Source organism: Salminus brasiliensis, chromosome 5 (assembly GCF_030463535.1).
Source record: "Salminus brasiliensis chromosome 5, fSalBra1.hap2, whole genome shotgun sequence".
In the NCBI taxonomy this organism is placed as follows: Eukaryota; Metazoa; Chordata; class Actinopteri; order Characiformes; family Bryconidae; genus Salminus; species Salminus brasiliensis.
In genome coordinates, this window is record NC_132882.1 from 43140824 (window position 1) to 43167740 (window position 26917).

Here is a 26917-nt window from a genome sequence, read left to right on the forward strand (position 1 = left end):
TAGGGGAGGGGTGCTGCTCCTGTATGAGAGAGATTTAAATGCTAATTATGCTTTTTTAACGGGTTCAATTAAACAGAACAGAAGAGGGAGGAAAAAACGGAACCGGATTTTGAAGACGGAAATAGTCTTCCGAGATGAAGAAGGAGAAATGACTTAACCTGAAAAAAAAGGATGCGTGAGAGGAGGGGGAGGAGGAGGGGATGAGAGAAAAGTATTCAGCTTCCTAAAAAAAAGGACAGACAGACGGACAGACGGACAGACAGACAGACAGACAGAGGGAACAGGCCCAAAGAAATCAATATGCATTCATTTCAGAGCTGGGCGGCCGAGCGGCGCGATGAAGAAGAGAGCCGCGGATATTAATAGACAGAAACGCCAGCCGTGATAAATAATTACACACACACACACACACACACACAGACACACACACACACACAGGCTCAGTATGGCACTTTTATTGGCTCCATGACACAACGTTTACACGCCGAACAATCTGCTGTCCACCCGCTCTCCCTGCCCCGTCACCACTCACTCAATCTGCTACACTTCACACCCCACCTCCTGCCTCCTTCAGTCCAATTCCCTCTCCCTATCTCTCTCTCTCTCTTTCTCTCTCTCTCCCCACCTCTATCTCTAGGTCTCTCGCTCTCTCACTGGAGAGCGCAACGCAGCCAAGAAGAATTAGCCGCTGCTTCTGTGTCCGATGCATCTTGGGGAATGGAGTCCTCCTCCTCCTCCTCCTCAGCTGGGAAAAGAGAGATGGGCATCAAGGTCAAGATATGCAAACTAATAAAATAATAAAAAGCCTAATTTTCAACCGTGCCCATTTTCCTGACCGATTATTGGGGTAAAGGTCAATCCTCAGCTGCCAATTAACAGCTTGAGGTGTGTTTATAAATAAAATCATGCAGAATCTGATGCAGTAATTTATTTAAATTATTATATTATATTAACTTTTATGTAATTATTTATATTATCACATTTTTTGACATATTCTAAAATGCTTACATCACAACTTTTTAAAATTGCATATATATATATATATATATATATATATATTTAAATTAATTTCAGATTTGTATCCATTTTGTCACCAATTTAGATCGCAAATTACCCAACCCTTACGTATTCTCTCCTTCCCCCCAACCACATCGGACATTTTGACTTGGTATTTAAAAAACATTAAATTTTTCTCAACCTTTAACTAGTATCTCAAAATAATTGTAATTATACAGACACAATTATGTTAAAAAATAATATTATTTCTTATCAAAATATTGACTTCTTGAAATTTTGACTGATTTTATAGTTGGTTAACTTTAAAAACAAACAAAAAAACAACTAGCTCGACTCAAAATATTGAGTTTCTCTTTCTTAATTTTTGATTTTTGTTTTAAAATAGTGACTTTTTTCGAATAAATTCAAAATTGTATCCAAAATAATAACCTACGTTCTTCACATTTTGAAATACGTTTTCAAACGTTTGACTTTGCATTTTTAAAACGATGAGCTACAATCTTCAATATTCAACATATTTCTCTGAAATCTTGACGTATTTTGAAATACCTACTTATATTCTCTAACTTCTGGACTTCTCTATGTCAAAATAATGGCTTTCCATCTTAGGATTGTGACATGTTTTAACTTATTTTCTCAAATAAATGTAAAAATTTAGATTTTGTTTTTGAAATTTTTGCTTTATTTCTTTACATTTTAACAAATTTTCTCAAAAAATATTTATTTGTATCTTCAAAATAAAGAATTGTTTTCTTAATGTTGTGAATTAGCATTTTAAACGTATTTATTAGTTATTAGTTGAGATTGTTGATCTACTTTGATAATAATTATTACTTTTATTTAATAAATACTTTATCAGATATATTATTAATTTGAAATATTATGTCAAGAAATTGACACATGGGAAAAAAGTGTCACCCTGTATGTCCTCCTCACCATCGCTCTGCTCCTCCTCCTCCTCTTTGTCAGATTCCGTAAGTGTGTTGTCCAATCGGTTGTCTCGTCTCACAGTGACATCACCCCTGGGGTCAAAACGGGAGAGTACAGTCAGAAGAAGCAGCTGCAGGGTTCAGCAGTCCAGTCCGGCCTACTGTGGGGCTAACGTCGCTAACGAGTACCGAGAGCTTATGGTGTTTGTTTACAGATGACGTTGTTCCACATTAACGCGTCTATTTACGATTCCTTATCAGCTCCACACAATTAGAGGCGAGTGTGTGGTGAGTCAGGCATGCAGTTTTAGAACTAACCCACATTTAAAAGGAGAGAGAAGCACAGAATGGTTGCTAGGCGGTTGCTATGGAAAGCAACTGCTCTTACGATGGTGTTGCTAGGTGGTTTCTAGATGGGTGCTCGAGTGGTTGCTTTCAAGTTGCTTGCTAGAGTGTTATGGTCTCCCAGGTGGTTGCTGTGGTGTTGCTATGATGTTGCTAGATGATTGCTATGGTGTCCCAAGTGGTTGCTGTGGTGTTGCTATGATGTTGCTAGATGATTGCTATGGTGTCCCAGGTGGCTGCAGTGGTGTTGCTAAGAGGTTTCTAGATGGGTGCTCTAGTGTTGCTGAGTGGTTGCTTTCAAGTTGCTTGGTACAGTGTTATGGTATCCCAGGTGGTTGCTGTGGTGTTGCCATAATGTTGCTAGATGATTGCTGAGTGGTTGCTTTAGAGTTGCTTTGTGGTTGCTAGAGTGTTATGGTCTCCCAGGTGGTTGCAGTGGTGTTGCTATGATGTTGCTAGATGATTACTTAGTGGTTGCTATGGGGTTGCTTTGCGATGTGCAAGCAAGCAAGACTGATGTAGTATGAAATGAATGATGTCACAAAACCAAACATTTGCATACAGCCTACAGCAGTTTAGCCCCGCCCACTCATGCAGAAGTTATAATGAACTGGGGCCAGTTTTGGTCAGTTTATTAACGGGCAGCGGGGTGAAATACGACCTGCAAGAGAAATGTAGGCACTGGGCCTTTTAATAGAGCCCCTCTAGACCACTCTACTGTGTGTGAGAAACACACAAACATCAAGATGGCACCAATGAAGCATTACTCACATGAGTGTAAGTGTGTGTGTGTGTGTGTGTGTGTGTGTAAGTGTGTGTGTGGGCATGTCCTGCCACATCATGATGCAGTCAATGAGCACAAAGGTCCATGTTATTACTGTCAGTGCGGGAGTGTGAGCAGCACGCGCAGCGACAGAGTTATTAAAAGTGTGTGTTGCCGGAAAGTGTGTTTTAACCGAGCTGGAGGATTATTTGCACATCAATACTTCCCTTCATCCTTCTTCTTCAATGAACACGTAACCTGCGCCTTCTGAAAGGTCGTATCGACAAAATTATTGGATCGCCATTAGCAGCGGCAGGAGCGGAATGTGTGGGAATGGCGTACAGTAATAGAGATGGCAGGTAGTTCATTATGTGTGATGTAGCGGCTGTGGCTGAGCTGCGGGACACGTGTAATACTTCAGCTCTGGGCTCCGGGGCTCAGAGAGAGAGAGAGAGAGAGAGAGACAGAGAGAGAGAGAGAGAGAATGCTGCTGAATGCTAAAGCGACAGTTTGGCCAAGTAGTGGACTTGCAGTTTATCCTCTTCCCCCCCAAAAATTAGCTGATTCGCAGAGACCCGCCGAGCATAACTGAGCTCCTTTAGTTTTAGCACACGGTGGTTAAAGGGGAACTCCACCGATTTTTAAGAATTTCAGTATAATTAACTCCATTAATAATAAACTGGTTAAGATGTAAACGAAGTCACGCAGAGCAAAGTACCGCCGGAGAACTTCTCCAGACTTCATTAATCACAGTGGTGGTGAATGGAACCGGACGTCCATAGCTTTCCTTTTCTTAAACTTGGAGCTGGTAACGAATACGCAGACACACTGTGATTGCCCATGTTTGTAAGATAAGTGGTTACTATGGCGTTGCTATGTGGTTGCTATGATGTTGTTAGATGGTTGCTATGGTATCCCAGGTGGTTGCTATAGTGTTGCTATGTGGTTGCTATGATGTTGCTAGATGTTTGCTATGGTATCCTAGGTGGTTGTTTTAGTGTTGCTAAGTGGTTGCTATAATGTTGCTATGGTATCCCAAGTGGTTGCCATAGTATTGCTATGTGGTTGCTATGATGTTGTTAGATGGTTGCTATGGTATCCCAGGTGGTTGCTATGTGGTTGCTATAATGTTGCTATGGTATCCCAGGTGGTTGTTTTAGTGTTGCTATGTGGTTGCTATGATGTTGTTAGATGGTTGATATGGTATCCCAGGTGGTTGCCATAGTGTTGCTATGTGGTTGCTATGAGGTTGCTAGATAGTTGCCATGATAACCCAAGGTGGTTGCTATAATGTTGCTATGGTATCCCAGGTGGTTGTTTTAGTGTTGCTATGTGGTTGCTATGATGTTGTTAGATGTTTGCTATGGTATCCCAGGTGGTTGTTTTAGTGTTGCTATGTGGTTGCTATAATGTTGCTATGGTGGTGGCTGTGATGTTGCTAGATGGGTGCCAAAGTGTTGCTATGTGGTTGCTATGATGTTGCTAGAGTGGTTCCCAAGTGGTTGTTATAGTGTTGCTAACTGACTGATAGATGGGTGGTATGGTGTTGCTGAGTGGTGGCTATGGTCTTGCTAGATGGTTGCTATGCTACCACAGTTGGTTGCTATGGTGTGAGTGTGTTTGATGTAAAATGCTCCACTCTAGAGAAACTTTCCCAATCAGAATGATTTACAATGGTGGTGAAATTGGTGTAATCTGCACGATGCTAACTGGTGTCCATAAGCTTGTATTACTTGTTAGCCACATTAGCCTTGTAGCTCAAAAACTCCAGACGCGCCCTGTCTGATCGACCACATCTGGACTAAGGGAGTTAAAATGGTGTGTGTCTTATTTCTGGCTGAACTATCGCTTTTCCGGATCAATGACGGCGTTCCGGACCGGAGCAGGATGTTGGCGGATCGAAGCGGGATGAGCCTCGACGAGCCTCGGCTAAAGTTAGAGGGGTTCAGCAGCGCACCTCTTTTTGACATTTCCTTGCAGCTGTTCCCAGACTGTGAGGTCGCGACCTCCGGTGACCCAGCGATGACCTCCACTCGGAGTGAGCCACGCCGCGAAACAGAGGATCCTGGGCAATTCCGAACAGGTGAGCGAGACCAGGTACCTGCTCTGAGGGAGAGAGAACACTGACAAGGACAGGAAGAAGGAAAGGTCAGACAGGGGATCTGCTAGAGCTCTGCTAAAGCTCAGCGTTCTTCAGGGCGTTTACTTACAGTTAAGCGAACTCTCCCCTGTGGTGAGGTCAAAGCAGGAGCCAATCAGAACCCCCGGGATTTGGTTGACGCAATCTGTGACGCCAGCAGTGCTGCTGTGATTGGTTAATCTGCTCACCGTACCTGAATCCGATTGGACAAAACAGACGCAGAGGCAGTCAGACCGCATCTATAAGCATGAGCAATGGCTTTATAACAAATACAGCTACACCGTACATCATAATGACACTACCACCACCATGTACAAAGTCCAAGGACTGTCCCAGTTAGCAGGTCATTTTCCGGAGGATTCACAGTGGGCGTGTTGACATCATTACGGAATTCCGCAGTGTCCTATTCCTATTAGGCCCTTTGCCTAAACCACGGGTTGCTATAGTGTTGCTATGTGGTTGCTATGATGTTGCTAGAGTGGTTCCCAAGTGGTTGTTTTAGTGTTGCTAATTGACTGATAGATGGGTGCTACAGTGTTGGTGGGTGGTGGCTATGATGTTGCTAGATGGTTGCTACGGTATCCCAGGTGGTTGCTACAGTGTTGCTATGATGTTGCTAGAGTGGTTCCCAAGTGGTTGTTATAGTGTTGCTAACTGATTGATAGATGGGTGCTATAGTGTTGCTGAGTGGTGGCTATGATGTTGCTAGATGGTTGCTACGGTATCCCAGGTGGTTGCTATAGTGTTGCTATGATGTTGCTAGATGGTTGCTATGGTATCCCAGGTGGTTGCTATAGTGTTGCTATGTGGTTGCTATGATGTTGTTAGATGGTTGCTATGATGTTGCTAGATGGTTGCTATAGTGTTGCTATGTGGTGGCTATGATGTTGCTAGATGGTTGCTATGGTATCCCAGGTGGTTGCTATAGTGTTGCTATGTGGTTGCTATGATGTTGCTAGATGGTTGCTATGGTATCCCAGGTGGTTGCTATAGTGTTGCTATGTGGTGGCTATGATGTTGCTAGATGGTTGCTACGGTATCCCAGGTGGTTGCTATAGTGTTGCTATGTGGTTGCTATGATGTTGCTAGATGGTTGCTATGATGTTGCTAGATGGTTGCTATAGTGTTGCTATGTGGTGGCTATGATGTTGCTAGATGGTTGCTATGGTATCCCAGGTGGTTGCTATAGTGTTGCTATGTGGTTGCTTTGATGTTGCTAGATGGTTGCTATGCTAAAAAAAATATGAATAATTATGAATTATTAAGTATTATTATGGATTTCTGCAGTGTCCTATTCCTATTAGGCCCTTTGCCTAAACCACGGGGAACACGTCCTGCGGTGAGAAGCCGTCCCACACGGAGAACCCCCAGCTGTTCGTACCCCAGACGTGTGAGAAGGGTAACCCCGAATAACGCCCGGATCTGATTTTCCGGACGCAGACAGTACTGCAGTACATCCCAGTGCTCTTTAGTACTACAACTGTAAGCAACTCAGGTTTGAGGGTCCATCACAGACCCTCTAAATGTGCACGCCGTGATGAACCGCTCCGCAGCCCCCAAACGAGACCCTCGCACTACGAGCCGGCTGCACGTGTCGTGGGCAACTTCCGATTAATCTGGTGTAACTGTTTACAGATTTTTGGGATAACAACACCCTTCAGAAGAAGTATCCCCGGATCCGCCGCGCTCCGAAGAGACGGGATTAAGACGTGAACGTTCCGGATGTTTTTGGAAATTTCCTGCCGCCCCGGAGCGGCGAGGCTTTTCTTCCGAGTGTGTGTGTGTTGTTTTTTTCCCCCCCCGCTCTCTCTCTCCCCGCTGCCGGGACTTCGGCGCAGCAGCTGCGAAAGCGCCGGCCCAGCCGTGATGCATTCCATTAATAAATCCGTTAAACAGCCTCGGGCTCGCAGAACAAATGCGAGTCTGCTGAGGGCGGCGAGATATTAAACATAACAGGATTCGGCACAGCAAACACAGGAGCGCTCGGCGGAGCGGGATGTTGACTAAATGCCTGGTGCTGACGGGGAGGCCTCGCCAGCGCTGACAGGTTGGCAGGGCGCTGTTTGTGGAACTGTCGCCGCGCTGAGGAGGATAGGTGGTGCGCACTAGCTGGCTTTGCTGTACTTGTTGGCTGGGGCGCGCTGCAGTCGCAGGCGTTTCCGCGCCGTCTACAATCAACCGGGAAGAGGAGCTTTGAAGCTTTTTTTTTCTCTCTTAGTTTGGTGGGAAATCGAATTTACACAATTTCCCCCTGAATCCTGAAAAAGGCGGGTGATTGGCCGAGACGCGCTTACTGTTTGAAGTTTTCTTCTTTAGGAACTTTTTGCAGCAGCACAATCCCAACGCTGGCGTTCGGAAAGCGAATGCAGCATGACGGCCATAGTAACATCAAAGAGGAGGTCACTGCCTCACTTCATATGCATTAATAGTTTTCCTCTCAAAGCACTAAATACTGCTGCTATATATATATATATATATATATATATATATATATGAAACTGAATTATGACACTGTATTATATTATATGTATGTTTACTGATAACGACACTGATTTATGCATTGACTGTCCCAGTTAGTGTAATCGACTAACAAATAAGTTGGTCGCCAATTTTAGTCGACTAAGTTGATTAGTCGTTGCACCACTACTGGAAACAATAAGCAGTTATTCAACTTAACAATTATTCAGCAATTAATAAACGGCTTTAAAAAAAAAAAAAAATTAATAAATAAATATATAAATATATATATATATATATATATATATACACACATATATATAATTCCCAACTTTTCCCAGATCCCATCACATGTATAATGAAGTATATTTACTGTTTAATAACTGCTGATTTTTTCCACTAGGGCTGCAAAAAGCTTGCGACCAAATAACTTATTTATTAGGCAAGTAGTTGGTGATGTCATCACGTGCGTTTCCTGCAATAACTAGGACAGTACATGCAAAATGTAACTTATATACACATATATATATGTGATGACATTATTATTATAACATACATAAATAGGTAGAATTAGAAAATTATATATGATTATATATGTTATAACAATAACGTTATAATAAAAATATATATTAAAGTTATATATATATATATATAGATATATGAAATGATATATATATATGAAAGTGACATATGTGCATTTACTGTCCTAGTTATTGCAGGAAACGCACATGATGACGTGGCCAACTACTTGCCTAATAAAATGTTATTATTATTATTATTATTGTTATTTGGTCGCAAGCCTTTTGCAGCCCTAGAAACAACCATCAGTTATTAACCAGTAAATATACTTCATTATACATGTGATGGGATCTGGGAAAAGTTGGGAATTACTATAGAATTTATCTTTAGTTTTGCGCAATCCCAAACTGGAAGATAAGGAACGAGCCTGCACTGCAAGCTAGCAGCTCAGCTCGAGCTGACTGGCGCCTGTCTATTCCAGTGAGTGATGGCGTGTAACTCCGGCAGTGCTGACGTAACTGCTGGTAAATGTGCAGTGTGATCTGGGATGGAGCTCTGACCCGTCCTCCAGTTGAGCACTCGGATGCTGGCTCGTCCGCAGGCCAGGAAGATACGGTCGCCGCGGGCGCTCAGCCTCAGCCTCCCGCCGACCTCCTCGCCCCCGCCGCAGCCTGTGACCTCCGACCCCCAGCTCTGCAGCCTGCGGAGCGGCTCCGGCCCGCCGTCGCGCGCCTCCCACACGCACATGCTCCCGTCTGCCGAGCCGCTGAACACCAGAGGACCCTGGGACTGTGAGGGAGGGAGGGAGGGTCAGTGGCACTGTGTTTCCATGACAACTGAAACTCTTATGAAATAAATAAGGCTGAGGATAAATAAATAATAAACGCAGAGAAATTGAGGACGACATTTGCAGTTTGCAACACTCAAAGGTTCAGAGCCATATATATATATATATATATACTCACTACATGGACAAAAGTATTGGGACACCTGCTTATTCATTGTTTCTTCTAAAATCAAGGGTATTAAAAAGGGCTTATCCTGCTTTTGTTGGAGTAACTGTCTCTACTGTCCAGGGAGGAAAACTTTATGCACCAACAGGCATTAAATATTGCCTTTGTGGCATAAAACTATACGTGGATTAGTTTTATATAAATAGTTATAGATATAGTTATTGTTTATTTTGCAAGCCTGATATCGCATAAATAAAGCCTATGCTAACGTAGCTAACCGAACTTTGCTAGTTTAATTAGCTTATGCCTTTGCTCCAGCGGTCTAATATGTATACTTAGGTAGGTCATACGGTCTTATAAGCGGCCTTAACGAAAACATACAGCTGTGAGATAGCTTTAGCTTGGCATTGTGGGAAATGTAGTGAAATGTAGTGGCTGTTGTTAATTTGCCTGGGAAGTCCTGCTCAGGTTCTACTCAGCAATCCAAGATAAAATGGACTTTTTACCACCGAGATCTTAGGAAGGGGGGGGCATAGCAACATGGGGTCGAATGACGCCCTTGATGGATTATTATTACTTACAAAATGTATTTCTAATTTATTTCCCAATTATCCAAACCCCGTTTATGTTGTGAAACTCCCCCTATCACCAGCAATGCCCCCAACACTAGGAGAGCGAAGACTAGCACACGTCTCCTCCAGCCATATGGCTTTTCATGGCTAGGTAGCCTAGCGCACTCGGAGGAAAGCACCGGACCCCCAGTTCCGATACAACAGCTAACGGATGCCTGTGCTGACCAACATCATCACGCTAGGAGTGATGTGGGGAGGAAGCGCCGTCGACCCACCTCCGAGAGAGCGAGGCCTTATTGTGCTCCCTCTGACTCCGGCTGCTGATGGCAAGCGAGCAAGCAAGGAAATGAAACCAGCGATTATTTCAGATCTTTTTCGGCCTGTTTTTTTTTTTTTTTGGTACAGTTCTAAAAATATGAGGTTATTCATTCTGGACAATCTACAGCTTTCTGAGTCAGTTCACAACCATCTGGACACATCTGACGTGTTCATTTAAATTTTTCACAGCTTTCTACTAATTAGGCCACTTGGAAAACCTCTGAAGTCGCAGGGTATTAGCATACCGGCGTCGTGCAATGCATGTATCTGCAGCCAGACCGCTTCCCAATCACGGAGAACACTGATGTCAGGCATGTGAACGGTGGTGTAAATATCAGTGAGAATAAATAAATAAGGAGCGCGGAGCGAGAGGCGTTTACAGAGGGGCTCGACTCTGTGTGGGTCCTCTGAGGACCAGCCTTCCAGCCCGCTTTGAGCTTTAAGCTGTAGGAGAGGAATATTAAAATTTGATAGATGCTGGATCGATGCCGCTCTAACGAGGAGGCAGACGAGGCGTCCGCGTGCCAGCCGGGCCGGCCCCGGTGCTGTTGCTATGGCGCCCGCCCACCTGTAGCGCGGTGACTGCGTCCAGGTGCGCGTTGACTGATTGACGGTTCTCCTGAGAGAGCCAGTCCCACACCTGCAGCTTCCCACCGTCTGTCACACAAACACAACCACATCAGTCAGCATCACACTCAACACACTGACAGAGCGGACGCACGCCGCATACACACACACATCCGTTAGGGGTGTGTGTGTGTGTGGGGGGGGGGGGGGGGGGGGGGGTTGCTGGAAAGCGCATGGTTCAGTGCAGGAGTCTCTAATATCTCCAAAACGGCAACTTTACAGGAGAAGGAAAAAACCTGCGTAACTTTCCATGGAAGTCAATGGAAAAGGATTTTATTCCGAGTCATTTTGGAGCATTTCTATTGGTCCGTTTATCAGGAAATAACGTACAGAACAGTGGCCAGAATCAGATTGTGTCAAAAAGTGAAAAATGGAAAAATGGAGATACAATTTTTTGCATTAAAGCAGCGACAAACTCACATATTTCTCCTTTACTGTACGCTTGTTAGGCCTATAGGCCAACATTTACATCAATAAAAATTCCATAATTATTTCTAAATTCATTTTTTTGCATATTTGGTTGCGGGTCATCTACTTTTGCGAGACTTGCCAAGTCAAAATTGCTCACAGTGGCAGTGAATGGAAAGGTTTAATGCCTCAAAGGACGCTATTACACACTACTGGTATTAATATGTTGCTTAATACCTAGGAAATGGTTTTACAATAGTTTGGAAATCAAGATTTGACCTTATTATTTTTGTAACTCTCGTGGTGGAGGGGTGCGGTAAGGCAAAATAGTCCCATTAGAACGGTGCTGTAGTTTGACTATGCTAGTTTTAGTCTGAATGTACACATTTAACACCTCTAACAGACCTTCAGGCAACATATTTTTACTGAGCGTGCTGTTCCTGCTTGTTAGCCTGTTGCGTGAGGACGTTTGCTACACAGGGTGTGTTTTTACCACTGTTTGGGTAATTTCCGAAACAGCTGCCCCTTATTATTATTCAGAGTAAGTTTATTGGAGTTATTTGAGCCAAAGCCAATAGTCATTCAATAGCTTATCTTCTTAAGATTTGGGCCAAAAATGATTAGTTTATGTCAAAATAATGCCTTATTTTCTCAAAATTCTGACAAATTATGTCGAAAAAGTGAGATTTTGACTCTGATTTTCTCAATATTTCACTGATTTTGTCGAACTAACAGCTTAATTTCTGATAATCTGGGCGGACTATGTTAAAATAATAATGCCTTATATTGTGAATATCTGACTGATTACATCAGAGTAATGTCTTTGTTAAAATAATAAAACATTATTCTGTGATTGATATCAAAACAATAGATTATCTTCTCAAGATTTCGACCAATTGTGCAGAAATAATGGCTGATTTTCTCAAGATATGGACATTTTTTGTCAACATAACATTGTATTTTGTCAAGTTATGACTATGTTCAAATAACAGCCTGTTTTCTCAGAAATGTAAATAATGCCATATTTTCTCAATATTTGTCAAAAATAATGCTTTACTTGACAGACTGTGAAAATAATGATTAAAAGTAATTAAAAAATAATGGCTTATTGTCTGACTGATATGAAAACAATGGCTTATCTTCTTAAGATTTGGACCAAAAATGATTAGTTTATGTCAAAATAATGCCTTATTATATTCAGATTTGACAAATTATGTCAAAAAAGTAAGTGCTTAGTCTTTTTTTCTGAAATTTCAACTCTGATTTTCTCAATATTTCACTGAATCTGTCACTAACAGCTTAATTTCTGATAATCTGGGCAGACTATGTTAAAATAATAATGCCTTATGTTGTGAATATCTGACTGATTACATCAGAGTAATGGCTTACTGTCTTAGAATTTGGGCTTTGTTAAAATAATAAATAATTATTATCTGCCTGATGTCAAAACAATGGATTATCTTCTCAATATTTGGACCAAATCATGCAGACATAATGGCTGATTTTCTCAGAACATTGTATTTTGTCAAATAACATCCTATTTTTCAGAAATGAAGCCGATTTTCTCAAAATAATGCCTTATTTTCTTGATATTTGACTGATTATGTCACAGTAACGCTGTATTTTCACAAAATGATGCTATCCTCTCAGCACTTTAGCCTAGCTTTCAGCTTGAGGTTTCTAGGTCTCTCCCCATTTCAAGTAGGTCCTCAACTCGGTCTTGTAGGACTGGAAATAACGGCCCGGGGGGTCTTTTGCCAATATGATGACTGAGGGAACAGATTTTCTATAAGGACCCTGGTTAATTTAACAGCCTATATATAAATCTGTTTGGGCCATTTGTGAAGGGAGAATCGTGATGCATCTCAGATTACCACTCCCCCCCCACCCCTAGATCCTCTAGATCGTCTACACACACACACACCCTGGCATGTGCGGACTGCTCACCTGAGCCTGTCGCAATGTAGCCTTCCCCCTCCGCTATGAAGCAGAGGCTTGTGACAGCATTAAAGGTGTAGATGGATTTCACACACTGGCCTGCCAAAGAAACACACACAGCACAGAGCATGACGCACAATCCAGTCTAATGAGCATCAACAGCACCTTCACACTCATATATAATACACACACACACACACACACACACATACAATATTTACAGTTACGTTTTCAGGGGAGAACACACAGCAAGATTACTGTTTACTGACAGATGACGAACCTGTCCTACCCAATATAACAAGTATGCTAATTCAGTTAATTGGTTAATTATGGCCAAGAATGCCCAACAATTATGAATTTATTGTTTTGTCAGTAATGGCTTTGTTAAAATAATAAATCCTCTGATTGATATCAATACAGTGGATTATCCTCTTAAGATTTCGACCAATTGTGCATGAAATAATGGCTTCTTTTTTTAGGATCTGGACATTTTTTGTCAACATAACATTGTATTTTGTCAAGTTATGACTATGTTCAAACGATGTCAAAAAATTTTTTTCAAAAATAATGGCTTATTGCCTGACTGATATGAAAACAATGGCTTATCTGCATAAGATTTGGACCTAAAAAGATTTAGGTTTATGTCAAATAATGCCTTATTTGCCTTATTATATCTGGGCAGACTGTGTTAAAACAATTATGCATTATGTTGTGAATATCTGACTGATTACACCAAAGTAATGGCTTACTGTCTTAGAATTTGGGCTTTGTTAAAATAATAAATAATTATTATCTGCCTAATGTCAAAACAATGGATCATTATCTTCTCAAGATTTGGACCAAATTGTGCAGAAATAATAGCTGATTTTCCCAGGATCTGGACATTTTCTGTCATAATATTGTATTTTGTCAAATAAGATCCTATTTTCTCAGAAATTTAGCTGATTATGTTGAAATAATGCCCTGTGTTCTCAATTTGGACTGATTATGTCACAATAATAGTGTATTTTCACAAAATGTAGACTGATTAGGTCAAAATAATGCCTTATTTTCTCAAAATGTGACCAATTATGTCAAAAAAGTCATTTTTCTGAGATTGGGACATTGTATTTTGGCAAGTTGTTTAAATAACATCCTTTTTTCTCAGAAATTTAGCACATCATGTCTAAATAATGCCTTATTTCTCTATATCCGACTGATTATGTCACAGTAACAGTGTATTTTCTCAAAATTAAAACTGACTTTGTCAAAATAATGCCTTACTTGACAGACAGTGAAAACAATTATTTTGGATTTCTTAAGATTTGGACCAAAAATGATTAGTTTATGTGAAAATAAAGTCTGTCTTGGACTAAGAATGTCCAAAAACTTTGCTATTTTGTCAAGATTTGACCTAATTATGTCAAAATAACTGTATTTATTCAAGATCAGGACTGAGCAAGGACCAACTGTGCTCTCTCAGGCTCTGGCTGCTGATGGCTGGAGGCATGAGCTAACAGGAAAATTCCATTTCTATTCATTTTACTTTATAAGTGAGGTTTCTTCAGTTGTGTGAGTTTAGTTAGAGTACCTCCATGAAGATCAGACGTCCAGATGTTTAAATGGTGTCCGAACTTCATCTGCATTATACGTGTGTTACACTTCCCCGGACAGTTTAAGAAGTGTGTGCAGACTGATTGCTCAGCATGAATAGGTGTGTTTGAACAGTGGATTGTGTGACTCACCGGAGCTCAGCGTCCACATTCTCACACAGCAGTCAGTGGATCCGCTCAGAACCAACCTTTCCTTCTCCCCCAGACGCAGAGCAGATGCTACAGTGGGACAGAGTCAGAGAGAGAGAGAGAGGGCAGTTTGCCAGGGAGCATCATTTTAAAAAGCAAAGCGAAAAAGAAAGGGCAGACAAAGGCAGGCAAACAGACGGACAGATGGAAAGGAGGAGAGCAGAGAAAGTGCAGACACGACAGCAGAGGTGGGTGGAAAGAGATGGAGAAGTAAATGGACGAGCTGCGGATAAATACAGAACTGCCAAGACATAACTGATTCAGCTAACGTGGTCAAAACAATCACATCACAAATCCTCAAGGTTCCCCAGTAAAGTTAACAGTTTCACACAGAACAACAACAATTAATAAGTGCTGGTTAAAAGGTTCTGTATAGCACCAAAAAGGGGTTCTCTCGTTATGAGACATCCAATTTTAGCACTATATGACAAGCAAACATTTGAACTATTCAAACGATATTAAACACAATGTAAACTACATTAAAAAAGCAAATACATAAACGATATCAAATAAAGATAACACTAGATAAACTATAACAATAAGCAAATATGTAAACTATATAAAATGACAGACTATAAAAATGAGCAAATATTTGACCTATAACTTATATCTAAAATAAATATAAAACTATAAGCTATAAATAAAATTACTACATAAGCTATTTAAAAATAAGCAAATGTATAAACAATATAAATGATATCCAATAAATACAAAACTATTCAACCTTTATCAAAATAAGCAAATATATAAACAATATCAAATAATATTAAACTATATAAACTACAAAAATAAGCAAATATATAACTGAAAAAAAAATACAATATAAGCTATTTAAAAATAAGCACATATAGAAACTATTTAAAATAAATTTTAAACTATTTAACCTATATATAAATAAGCAAATATATAAACTATATAAAAAGTACTAAAATATTTAACGTATATAAAATAAGCAAACACAAAACTATATAAAACTATTTAAAATAAATATAAAACTATTCAACCTACATACAAATAAGCAAATATATAAAACATATATAAAATAAATAAGAATATATAAACTATACAAAATTAAGCAAATATATATATATATTAATTCTTAGTTCTGTGACCAATAAGATGGAAACACTATATACTGTAATGAGCTGCTTACATTAATATTTGTGGTAAAAAGTTTTAAAATGAATCACAACTTTTGAAATGTAATGATTTTTGATATTAATTTCATCACAACTAAGGCTGGGCAATAAAATGTTATACCATGACATTTAAATACATTTTTAAACAAGATATTTATCGCAATATTATAACACATTATAACAATTAAACAGGATTAAACTAATTTTACATTATGCTGAAAAATTTAAAAATAGATTTAGTATTACTATTACGTTATATGGTATACAGTATTATAACGGATATAGTACTTATAGTGCGCTTTTAACTAAAAAAAACATAAATAACGTAACATATTATAGTGTTTTAGTAAACTTTTGACTTTGAGTTAAGTGTAAAATGATGTTATATTTCTGGGATTGTTACATTATTTGGAAATTATAACAATATTACAACTTTTTTGTCATTTTTATGTGAAACTGACGATACTGTTTACACTGATACACTGTGTTTGTTTCTTTATATAACTATTAAATAAGTATATGTATTATTTAAAAATAACTATACATACAATATTTTTTAAATATTGTCATACATCAAATATACATGACACAATGGTAAAATATAGTAGGTATATTTTCATTTTTAAATAATACATATATTTGGTGTTGTACTAAGTTAATTCATACTTTGTTATTTCAAAGAATTAACAAAGAATATTTATGTAAAATATTATCATATTGCCCACCTCTAATTACAAACTAATTACAACGCTCTACAGCCCTCAGTCATTTTAGGGTCACTCTGAACCCACTGAACACTTCTTCACTTCTTCTTCACCTGTACCTGAAGCCCATGAAGCTGCACAGGACTGCCATAATACCAGGATTTTACACCGCTGGGTCTGAACTTTTGAACGGCAGCTAGTGGTTACTCACACAGCTGGAGCGACGTTGGGATTTAGTGGGTTAATCTAATCTCCACGGGCAGCTGTCCTGTAATAGAGCTGATGAGAATTGAGAATGTGGACGCTGCTCTGATAACTGTGGGGAGCGGCGGGGTGCCGTGTCCGCAGCTCTATCACTCTCGGGCTCCGTGTGGAAGTGCGTTCTTACCCAGTCTCCTGCAGTACTCCGCCGGCGGCACGCTGAGGCAGGTGACCCCACCGCTGTGACCCCCCAGATTGCGCTGCTCCGTTGCCGTGGGAACGTGCCACACCTTCACCGTGGTATCGCGGCTTGTAAGGGAGGCGCGGGCGGGCGGGCGAGGGAGAGATAAGGTGCCGTCAGCTCGGTAATTTCACAGTTTGTTAGGAGCACAAATCCTCTAATTTCACCCACAGATTGAAAAAAAGACCCCCGGTACCTGCCCGAAATCACCAGGTTGTCCACGGCGGCGACGCAGGTGATGATGTCACTGTGGCCTTCGAGAACCCTGAGGCGAAACTTGGCCGTTTCCCAGGATGCTTTGAGGGATCTGAACTCCGAGTCTGGAAGGGGAACACAGGCACTTGCTGAGAGATTGTTGTGGGACTCAGCGGCGACATGAAGCTGTGAAGAAGAAAAGTCCCACCAGTGCAGGAGGTGTGTGGACAGCACTGAAGAGCGTGTGGGAAGCTGTTCATTTACACCATTAAAAAAATTAATGACAAAGCAGTGTGAGTTTATCTTCAATAAATATAATAATAAACATAATTCATAGCGGTTACTGAATAGCTGGTTATAGTTCAGAGTAGTTACTCATTAATTTACAGTAGTTAGTAAATATTTCACAGTAGTTAGGCTACAGAATAATTGATAGTAGGTACTGAATAATTCACAGTAGATACTCCATAATTCATAGTAGGTAGCTGAATAATGTATAGCTGATGCTGAAAAAGTCATGGTAGATATTGAATAATTCATATGAGATACTGAATAATTTAAAGTAGGCAATAATAATTTATAGTAGATACTGAATAATGTACAATACATACTGAATAATTCATAGCAGATACTCAATAATTCATAGTAGTTACTCAATAATTTATAGGAGATGCTAAATAATTTATAGTAGATACTGAATAATTGATAGTACATACTGAATAACTAATAGTAGATTAATAATTTATAGTAGGTACTGAATAATTCACAGTAGATACTCCATAATTCAAAGTAGGTATTGAATAATTTATGGGAGATGCTGAATAATTCATAGTAGGTAGCTGAATAATTTATAGGTGATGCTGAAAAATTCATGGTCGATATTGAATAATTCATAAGAGATACTGAACAATTTAAAGTAGGAAATAATAATTTATAGTAGATACTGAATAATGTACAATACATACTGAATAATTCATAGCAGATACTCAATAATTCATAGTAGTTACTCAATAATTTATAGGAGATGCTAAATAATTTATAGTAGATACTGAATAATTGATAGTACATACTGAATAACTAATAGTAGATTAATAATTTATAGTAGGTACTGAATAATTCACAGTAGATACTCCATAATTCAAAGTAGGTATTGAATAATTTATGGGAGATGCTGAATAATTCATAGTAGGTAGCTGAATAATTTATAGGTGATGCTGAAAGATTCATGGTCGATATTGAATAATTCATAAGAGATACTGAACAATTTAAAGTAGAAAATAATAATTTATAGTAGATACTGAATAATGTACAGTACATACTGAATAATGTATAGTAGATACTGAATAATTCATAGCAGATACTCAATAATTCATAGTAGTTACTCAATAATTTACAGTAATTCCTAAATATTTCAGAGTAGTTAAGCTACTGAATAATTCATAGTAGTTACTGAATAATTTATAGGAGACGCTAAATCATTTATAGTAGATACTGAATAATTGATAGTACATTAATAATTTATAGTAGGTACTGAATAATTCAAAGTAGGTATTGAATAATTTATAGGAGAGGCCGAATAATTCATAGTAGTTACTCAATCATTTACAGTAATTACTAGAGTAGATAAGCTACTGAATAATTGATAGTAGTTACTGAATAATTTTTAGCAGATACTGAATAATTTATAGAAGATATTGAAAAACTAATAGTTGATTAATAGTTTATAGTAGGTACTGATTAATTCATAGCAGATGCTAAATAATTCATAGTAGGTCCTCAATAATTTACAGTAATGACTAAATATTTCAGAGTAGTTAAGATACTGAATAATTCACAGTAGATACTAAATAATGTATAGTAGATACTGAATAATTGATAGTGTATACTGAATAACTAATAGTATATTAATAATTTATAGTAGGTACTGAATATTTATAGTAGATACTGAATAATTTATAGCAGATATTGAATAACTAATAGTAGATTAATAATTTATAGTAGGTACTGAATATTTATAGTAGATACTGAATAATTTATAGCAGATATTGAATAACTAATAGTAGATTAATAATTTATAGGTGATGCTGATTAATTCATGGTAGATATTGAGTAATTCACAGTAGTTACTCAAAAAATTACAGTAATTACTAGAGTAGTTAAGTTACTGAATAATCGATAGAAGTTATTGAATAATTTATAGCAGATATTGAATAATTTATAGTAGATACTCCTTAATTCATACTAGTTACTCAATAATTTACAGTTATTACTAAATATTTCAGAGTGGTTAAGCTACTGAATAATCAATAGCAGTTACTGCTGCTTTGCAGTTACCTTTACCTGTGTGCTTTACTAGCCTCCAGTAGCTCTAGAGCAAAACTACAGAAGCACATCTCAGACTCTAGGCACGTCTTCTGGACTAGGCTGTTTGACTGCATCCAGGGTGCAGAGAAAACTGCAGAGATCTGATCTTGGACCGAACCGCCACTTTAATATGAATGTGTGAATACTAGGCGAGGGGTTTGAGGGGTTAACCTGCCTCACTGGCCTCAGGCCTCCTCTGTTTTTAACTCCAGAATGAAGAGGGGAAACGGAACGGCCTATAGTCAAATCCTAATTACACGTCCACACATCCGGAACCGGAGATGGACGGCCCAGAGTGAGGCGCTAGTCTGAGTAGCTTGAATATGTGTGGGCATGAACATGCAGAAGTGTGTGTGTGTGTGTGTGACCTGGGTCTGGTGGGCTGGGTCTGTCTGGGATGTTGTGTGTTTGTCCACTGCTCCTTTCCCTTTCCCCTTTCTTCTGGTCGTCTACTCGTGGTATCTTCACTGCTGGAGTCGGACCCGTGCGATGCTCTGTTACATCCTCTCTAGAACAACAACATCAATATCAGTCACAACTATGTACACTACATGGACAAAAGTATTGGGACACCTGCTCATTCCTTATTTTTTCTGAAATTAAGGGTATTAAAAAGCTGATCCTGCTTCTGTTGGAGTAGCTGTCTCTACTGTCCAGACAAGAAGACTTTCTGCTAGATTTTGGAGAAAAAGCATTGCTGTGAGGATTTGATTGCATTCAGCAAAATGAGCATTAGGGAGGTCAGGATGCTGGATGATGATCAGCACCCCACCTCATCATCCCCAACTCGCCACCTCGTCCCAAAAGTACTGGATGGAGCACCACCATCCATCATTCCAGAGAACACAGTAGTTCCACTGTTCCACAGCTCAATGCTGGGGGGCTTTATACCCCTCTACTAGCCCATGCCTGGCATTAGGCAGAATAGTGCCAATAGGTTCATATTGTTTATCTGCTTCAGAGAGTCCTATTCTATTGGCAGTGCTTCTCTAAAGAGACTAGACCAGCTGTGTGTGGGTCAGCAATAGGTGCAACGTAAGGTAACTGAATGCTGTCATTAGAAGCGGTGTCCACAAACATTTGGACATATAGTGCAACTCAGTATGATCCTTTAAACAAATGATTCACTGCACCATGATTTCTAAAGTTACACCACATCGGACTGGATTCTTTGGGAATGCTGAAATGATTCAACGTAATCTCAAGTGTTGCACTGATTCACTTTGATTTGATTCTTTTTGCTCAACCCAAGATATATAAAATATTTAATTTGATTCAGTTGGTTTTCTGTAAAACTTAAACTGCACTGAAATTGATTCAAAGAGTCAATAGACACCATTTTACACCACATCTCAATCTGAGTCAATAAAAAAATCATGATCTAATTTGATATGGTTCTTTTAGTACAATTCAACACAATTCAAATGTTTCAGTGAATCCTAAAATATCAAATTCTTCCACAATTTAATGTCATTCTCGAAATGATTCAGTGAGTCATAAAATCTCAAATTTCACCAGGAATCAATTTGGTTATTTTAGTATGAAGTGGTAAAATTTGAGATTTCTTGACACACCAAATTTCAGTGAAATTAAATGAATGGTGTCAGGAAAACTCAAGCTTCACCACGAATCAACTTTCAGTCCAAATCAAAATTCAGTGAAATGATTCAGTGAATCATAGAGTCTTAAATTTTGTCACAAATCAGTTTGATTCTTTCATTAGAAAAGCAAATGCAATGAACCGATTCAGTGAATCATAAGGTGTGTGTGTGTGTGTGTGTGTGTGTGTGTGTGTGTGTGTAATAACACAGTCATGTAGCAGATTTTCACACCACTAACACCTGTACTAGATCTCTCTCACACACACACACACACACACACACACACACACACACACACACACAGCTGGGTGCTGATGGTGTGAGGCTGAGAGGTGGGTAAAGGTACGGTCTGATTAAAGATGCGTGACTGTTTCCAATCAATACCGGCTAGACGAGAGAGAGAGAGAGAGAGAGAGAGAGAGAGAGAGAGAGAGAGAGAGAGAGAGAGAGAGAGAGAGAGGCGGACCTGCCGGGGGGGCGAACGGAGCTTCGCTTCACACACTCCTGACCCTCGCTCACTCTCTCGCTCTCTCACACACTTCCTCTCTCATTCTTACACTTGTCTCTTCATTTTATCCTCCTGTTCTCCCACAATGCACTGGGTTTGCTGGGGGCCAGAAAGCTGCAGCAGCAGCTCAGCCAATCTGCTTCGAAGCTCCGCCTTCTTCGAGACCTGAGAGAGAGAGAGAGAGAGAGAGAGAATGTGGGGAGAGAGAGACAGAGAGAGAATGTGGGGAGAGAGAGACAGAGAGAGAATGTGGGGAGAGAGAGACAGAGAGAGAGAGAGGGAGAATGTGGGGAGAGAGAGACAGAGAGAGAATGTGGGGAGAGAGAGACAGAGAGAGAATGTGGGGAGGGAGAGAGAGAGAGAGAATGTGGGGAGAGAGAGAGAGAGAGAGAGATTGTGGGGAGAGAGAAACAGAGAGAGATTGTGGGGAGAGAGAGAGACAGAGAGAGAATGTGGGGAGAGAGAGAGAGAGAGAGACAGAGAGAGAATGTGGGGAGAGAGAGAGAGAGAGAGAGAGAGAGAGAGAATGTGGGGAGAGAGAGACAGAGAGAGAATGTGGGGAGAGAGAGACAGAGAGAGAATGTGGGGAGAGAGAGAGAGAGAGAGAATGTGGAGAGAGAGAGACAGAGAGAGAATGTGGAGAGAGAGAGACAGAGAGAGAATGTGTGGAGAGAGAGACAGAGAGAGAATGTGGAGAGAGAGAGACAGAGAGAGAATGTGTGGAGAGAGAGACAGAGAGAGAATGTGTGGAGAGAGAGAGACAGAGAGAGAGAGAGAGAGAGAATGTGGGGAGAGAGAGACAGAGAGAATGTGGGGAGAGAGAGACAGAGAGAGAATGTGGAGAGAGAGAGAATGTGGGGAGAGAGAGACAGAGAGAGAATGTGGGGAGAGAGAGAGACAGAGAGAGAGAGAACGTGGGGAGAGAGAGAGAGAGAATGTGGGGAGAGAGAGACAGATAGAGAATGTGGAGAGAGAGAGAATGTGGGGAGAGAGAGACAGAGAGAATGTGGGGAGAGAGAGAGACAGAGAGAGAGAGAATGTGGGGAGAGAGAGACAGAGAGAGAATGTGGAGAGAGAGAGAGAGAGAGAATGTGGGGAGAGAGAGAGACAGAGAGAGAGAGAGAGAGAGAATGTGGGGAGAGAGAGACAGAGAGAGAATGTGGAGAGAGAGAGAGAGAGAGAGAATGTGGGGAGAGAGAGAGAGAGAGAGAATGTGGGGAGAGAGAGACAGAGAGAGAATGTGGGGAGAGAGAGAGAGAGAGAGAGAGAGAATGTGGGGAGAGAGAGAGAATGTGGGGGGAGAGAGAGAGAGAGAGAGAATGTGGGGAGAGAGAGAGAGCGAGAATGTGGGGGGGAGAGAGAGAGAGAGAGAGAATGTGGGGAGAAAGAGAGAGAGAGAGAGAATGTGGGGAGAGAGAGAGAATGTGGGGGGAGAGAGAGAGACAGAGAGAGAAAAAGTGATGAGAGTGGAAGAGAGAGAGAGAGAGTGGAAGAGAGAGTGGAAGAGAGAGAGAGGGAGAGAGAGAGTGGAAGAGAGAGAGAGAGAGAGAGAGAGAGAGAGAGAGAGAGAGAGAGAGAGAGAGAGAGAAAGTGATGAGAGTGGAAGAGAGAGAGAGAGGGAGAGAGAGAGAGAGAGAGAAAGTGATGAGAGTGGAAGAGAGAGAGAAAGAGAGAGAGTGGAAGAGAGAGAGAGAGAGAGAGAGAGAGAGAGAGAGAGAGAGAGAGAGAGAGAGAAAGTGATGAGAGTGGAAGAGAGAGAGAGAGAGAGAGAAAGAGAGAGAGAGAGAGTGGAAGAGAGAGAGAGAGAGAGAGAGAGAGAGAGAGAGAGAGTGGAAGAGAGAGAGAGGGAGAGAGAGAGTGGAAGAGAGAGAGAGAGAGAGAGAGAGAGAGAGAGAAAGTGATGAGAGTGGAAGAGAGAGAGAGAGGGAGAGAGAGAGAGAGAGAGGGAGAGAGAGAGAGAGAGAGAAAGTGATGAGAGTGGAAGAGAGAGAGAAAGAGAGAGAGAGAGTGGAAGAGAGAGAGAGAGGGAGAGAGAGAGAGAGAGAGGGAGAGAGAGAGAGAGAGAGAGAAAGTGATGAGAGTGGAAGAGAGAGAGAAAGAGAGAGAGAGAGTGGAAGAGAGAGAGAGAGAGAGAGAGAGAGAGAGAGAGAGAGAGTGGAAGAGAGAGAGAGAGAGAGAATGTGAGGACAAACGCTCACACAACCCCCTCATAATCCTAATCATTAGAATAATTAGAGCTTATTAATAAGCATCATTACAGCTCTGCTGGATTCCTGTAATAAGACCGTAATAAAGCAGGTCTGAACCTCCAGGAAGACATCAGCCCAGCACGAGAACAGCACCATTAGGGGGGGGGGGTGAAAGAGCAGTTGGGGTCTCTGAGATGATGTGGAAGAAGGACCACTAATGACCAAGAAGTTTGCCTCTCATTTGTTGGGAGTATTGATGGAATTGTCCGTTCCACCTTAAATGCTGCAGCAGCTCCATTCTGGCGCCTCAGGCGCCAGAATGGAGCTGCTGCAGCATTTAAGGTGGAACGGACAATTCCAACAGCAAGCCAACTTCAGCTGCATTTTACGACCACAAACAACGTGAAAAAGCTTCCACCAACCAGGATAACACTCGTTTCTGCTCTGTACCTTCACTCTCTCCTCTGGTGTAAGCGAAACTCTGATCTCCAGGTTCTCAATCTGCCTCAACTTCTTCTGCAGCTTTCTCACCTCCCCCATCTGAACGCCTCTGTTGAGCAGATCTCACCTATTAAACTCAAACTCGTGCGTTTTTTTTTATTTTAAACGATTTATTTATTTATTTATTTGCTCTTCAATCTATCACTAAAAATAATTTCAGCAAATCGAGGAGGTTTGCCCCTAATTCTGCCCCTCCTGAGACAGTTTAGCGTCCATAAATCCTCGGGTTGACGAGTTCCGACCGTAGACGTGGTAAAAAAAGAAAAACGACCTCACCGGAACTCCACGCAACGAAAACGACCTCACCTAGCGGAAGCTGGCGTATGCTAACACGCTAATCTTATTAAATCTGATTAAAAACACACGAAAATACAAAATTTGCGAAAAGTTGGAAAAATAAAAAAGGAATTAACGTAGCGAGCTAATTTTGTAAATAATAATAATAAAACGTACGCAAAAGTGAAATAATTAAAAACAAAGTGCAATTTCAGAAAACTGATTTTTTTTGTAAAAAAAAAAAATGCTCAATAATTTTTTTACAATTATTTTTCATGTAAACAAACTCAAAATACTGAAAAAAAAACTAAACTAAAAAAAAATTCCAGTTTAAGAACTACTGCTTCTTCTGCTGGTAGCTAGCTAGCTGGTCCCTGATGGTCAAGGAGGTTAAAAAGCAGGTCACCCAGGCTGGTTAAGCTGGTCAACCAGCTTATCCTGCGTACCAGCAGTGGGGTTTGGTTACACCTAGAGCTTTTGATTAGCGTCTGTTTGCATTTGAGTTTGATGGACTACCAGCGTGGTCAGGCTGGTCGACAAGCTTGTGGACTAACTGGTTGAGTCAAGCTTGGTCAAGCTGTTCATGCTGGTAGACCAGCGATGCCATTAAACTCAGGCAAAGATATACCCTACGTTGGTCAAGAGCTATGATGGTCAACCAGATGGAACTAGTAGGGAATGCCTCTGAACGCTTCCCTTACCACGAGTTGCAGCCTGAAATGCCTACAGGTCTGCTAGCTGAGGCCCGAGGCCTAATGAGAGTTTTGAAAAGATTTTGGTCTAAAACCTTTTTAAAACTTGTCCGAGTCCAATTATGGTGGAGGGAGACGTTCTGGGTGTCGTTTGACCAAATAATTTCCAAAGAAAATCACTATTCAACATTTCTTAGGTAAAACTCAGAAGGAGATGGAGGTGTTAAATGATATATTAAAAAGCTATATACTTTCCTACCTCTGTTCAAAGTGTCTAGAAATTAAACCACTTTCACACCAGACCGGTTTACAACTGAATTTTTAAATTATGCAAAACATTTGAATAAATTTGTGTAATTTCCATTTTAGTTTTACAGCATAGCTTTAGTTTCTATTAATGGTCTTCAAAACTAACATGTGTACAGACCCATAAATCATGACAAAAGTTAATAAATAAAAAGTAAATAAAACATTTTTTCAAAATACAACCATGTTCCTCAGATTTCTTTATTTTTATAATAAAATAGTTTTTAAAATGACATATTCTAGACTAATATTAGACATAATACATCTTTGTTGATATCTGTAAGCAATGCTTGTAATTTATAAGTTCTTGGAATCAGTTTATGGGAAAAAATTCTAATACATCAACAAAAGCAACGCTTCTAGCCTAGCACGTACGCTAGAAACTGGGGCGTCCTCACATACCAGAAAGCAAGAAGTAGATAAAACTCTCACATCAGGATGGCAATACAGTCACGGTAATCACTGTAATTTGCATCATGTGGTCACGTGATTAGAGGACTTCGGCCTGGGAAAGCACAGAGATGTGTATCTGCAAGGGACTGAATGATCAGACCACTGCTGAGGTCAGCCCTGTTTGGACAGAAATCAAATTAAATGAGGTTGTTTATTAAATTAATTGTGAAGATTAATAAAAAATCAAATGAATGAAATTTAAAATTATATAAATAAAATATCAAAACGAATATAAAAAAGGTAATATGAAATATTATGAAGATTTAACAACTATATTTGTATCAAATCTTTTTTAGCACTAAAAAGCTGATTATTTTGGGTGTTTGGCTCTAAAACGCTACAATAGAAATGAAATACACATTTTAGGCAATATCTGATTCACGAATTCACAAATACGAATTACACGTTTATTTTATTAAAAGAGTTGGATTCACATCTGTGAAGGACTATTTACTATTTATATGTCTTAGGTTTCCTTTTCTGATTTGAATGATTTATGCAGTTCTGCTCACAATTTCATGTGCAATTACACAGTAGTTTAGAGCTTTTGGGGCAAATATAGAACATTAATGCAAATAACTTTGTATTGAGATAAAAGCCCAGTTAAATCAGTTAACTTTCCTGACTTGTGAAATATTTCACAACTATATTTTTGTCTATCAGACCTTCATTAATAATAAAAGCTGACGCACTGTATTAGTAAACATGATAATCTGAAAACAACTGTATTAAGAAAAACTCTGTATGAAGAAAAAAAATATTATTATTATTATTATAAAT

The 26917-nt window shown here is 40.0% G+C and overlaps 2 protein-coding genes across 4 annotated transcripts in view; one reads left to right on the forward strand and one right to left on the reverse strand.

Moving 5' to 3' along the window:
- The window catches only part of ddr1 (discoidin domain receptor tyrosine kinase 1), a 171403-nt gene that overhangs the window by 43157 nt on the left and 101329 nt on the right, over positions 1-26917 (forward strand). The gene's annotated exons all lie outside the window — the stretch shown is intronic.
- On the reverse strand, positions 597-26291 carry LOC140556505 (uncharacterized). 2 transcript variants are annotated; one of them, XM_072680501.1, is made up of 13 exons: positions 26117-26291; positions 21770-21885; positions 19980-20119; positions 17249-17372; positions 16999-17120; positions 14711-14797; positions 12996-13085; positions 10582-10670; positions 8731-8959; positions 5265-5387; positions 5012-5177; positions 1954-2039; positions 597-745 (listed from the first exon to the last, which is right to left on the reverse strand). In XM_072680501.1, exons 2-13 carry the CDS (start codon positions 21781-21783, stop codon positions 651-653), a joined length of 1365 nt encoding a protein of 454 aa, XP_072536602.1. In that variant the 5' UTR covers positions 21784-21885; positions 26117-26291; the 3' UTR covers positions 597-650. The 2 variants fall into 2 exon arrangements, with proteins under 2 accessions (XP_072536602.1, XP_072536600.1); XM_072680499.1 differs by lacking the exon at positions 26117-26291 and adding an exon at positions 24360-24659.

What these genes read in the sequence shown, in the direction of transcription:
- LOC140556505 (XM_072680499.1), bottom strand. Translation starts at nt 24,449, where the DNA reads ATGGGGGAGGTGAGAAAGCTGCAGAAGAAGTTGAGGCAGATTGAGAAC. An exon ending in AATGTGGACGCTGAGCTCCG is followed by an intron (nt 13,086 to 14,710) that starts GTGAGTCACACA and finishes TTTCTTTGGCAG; the next exon opens with GCCAGTGTGTGAAATCCATC. An exon ending in ACGCAGTCACCGCGCTACAG is followed by an intron (nt 8,960 to 10,581) that starts GTGGGCGGGCGC and finishes CCTCCCTCACAG; the next exon opens with TCCCAGGGTCCTCTGGTGTT.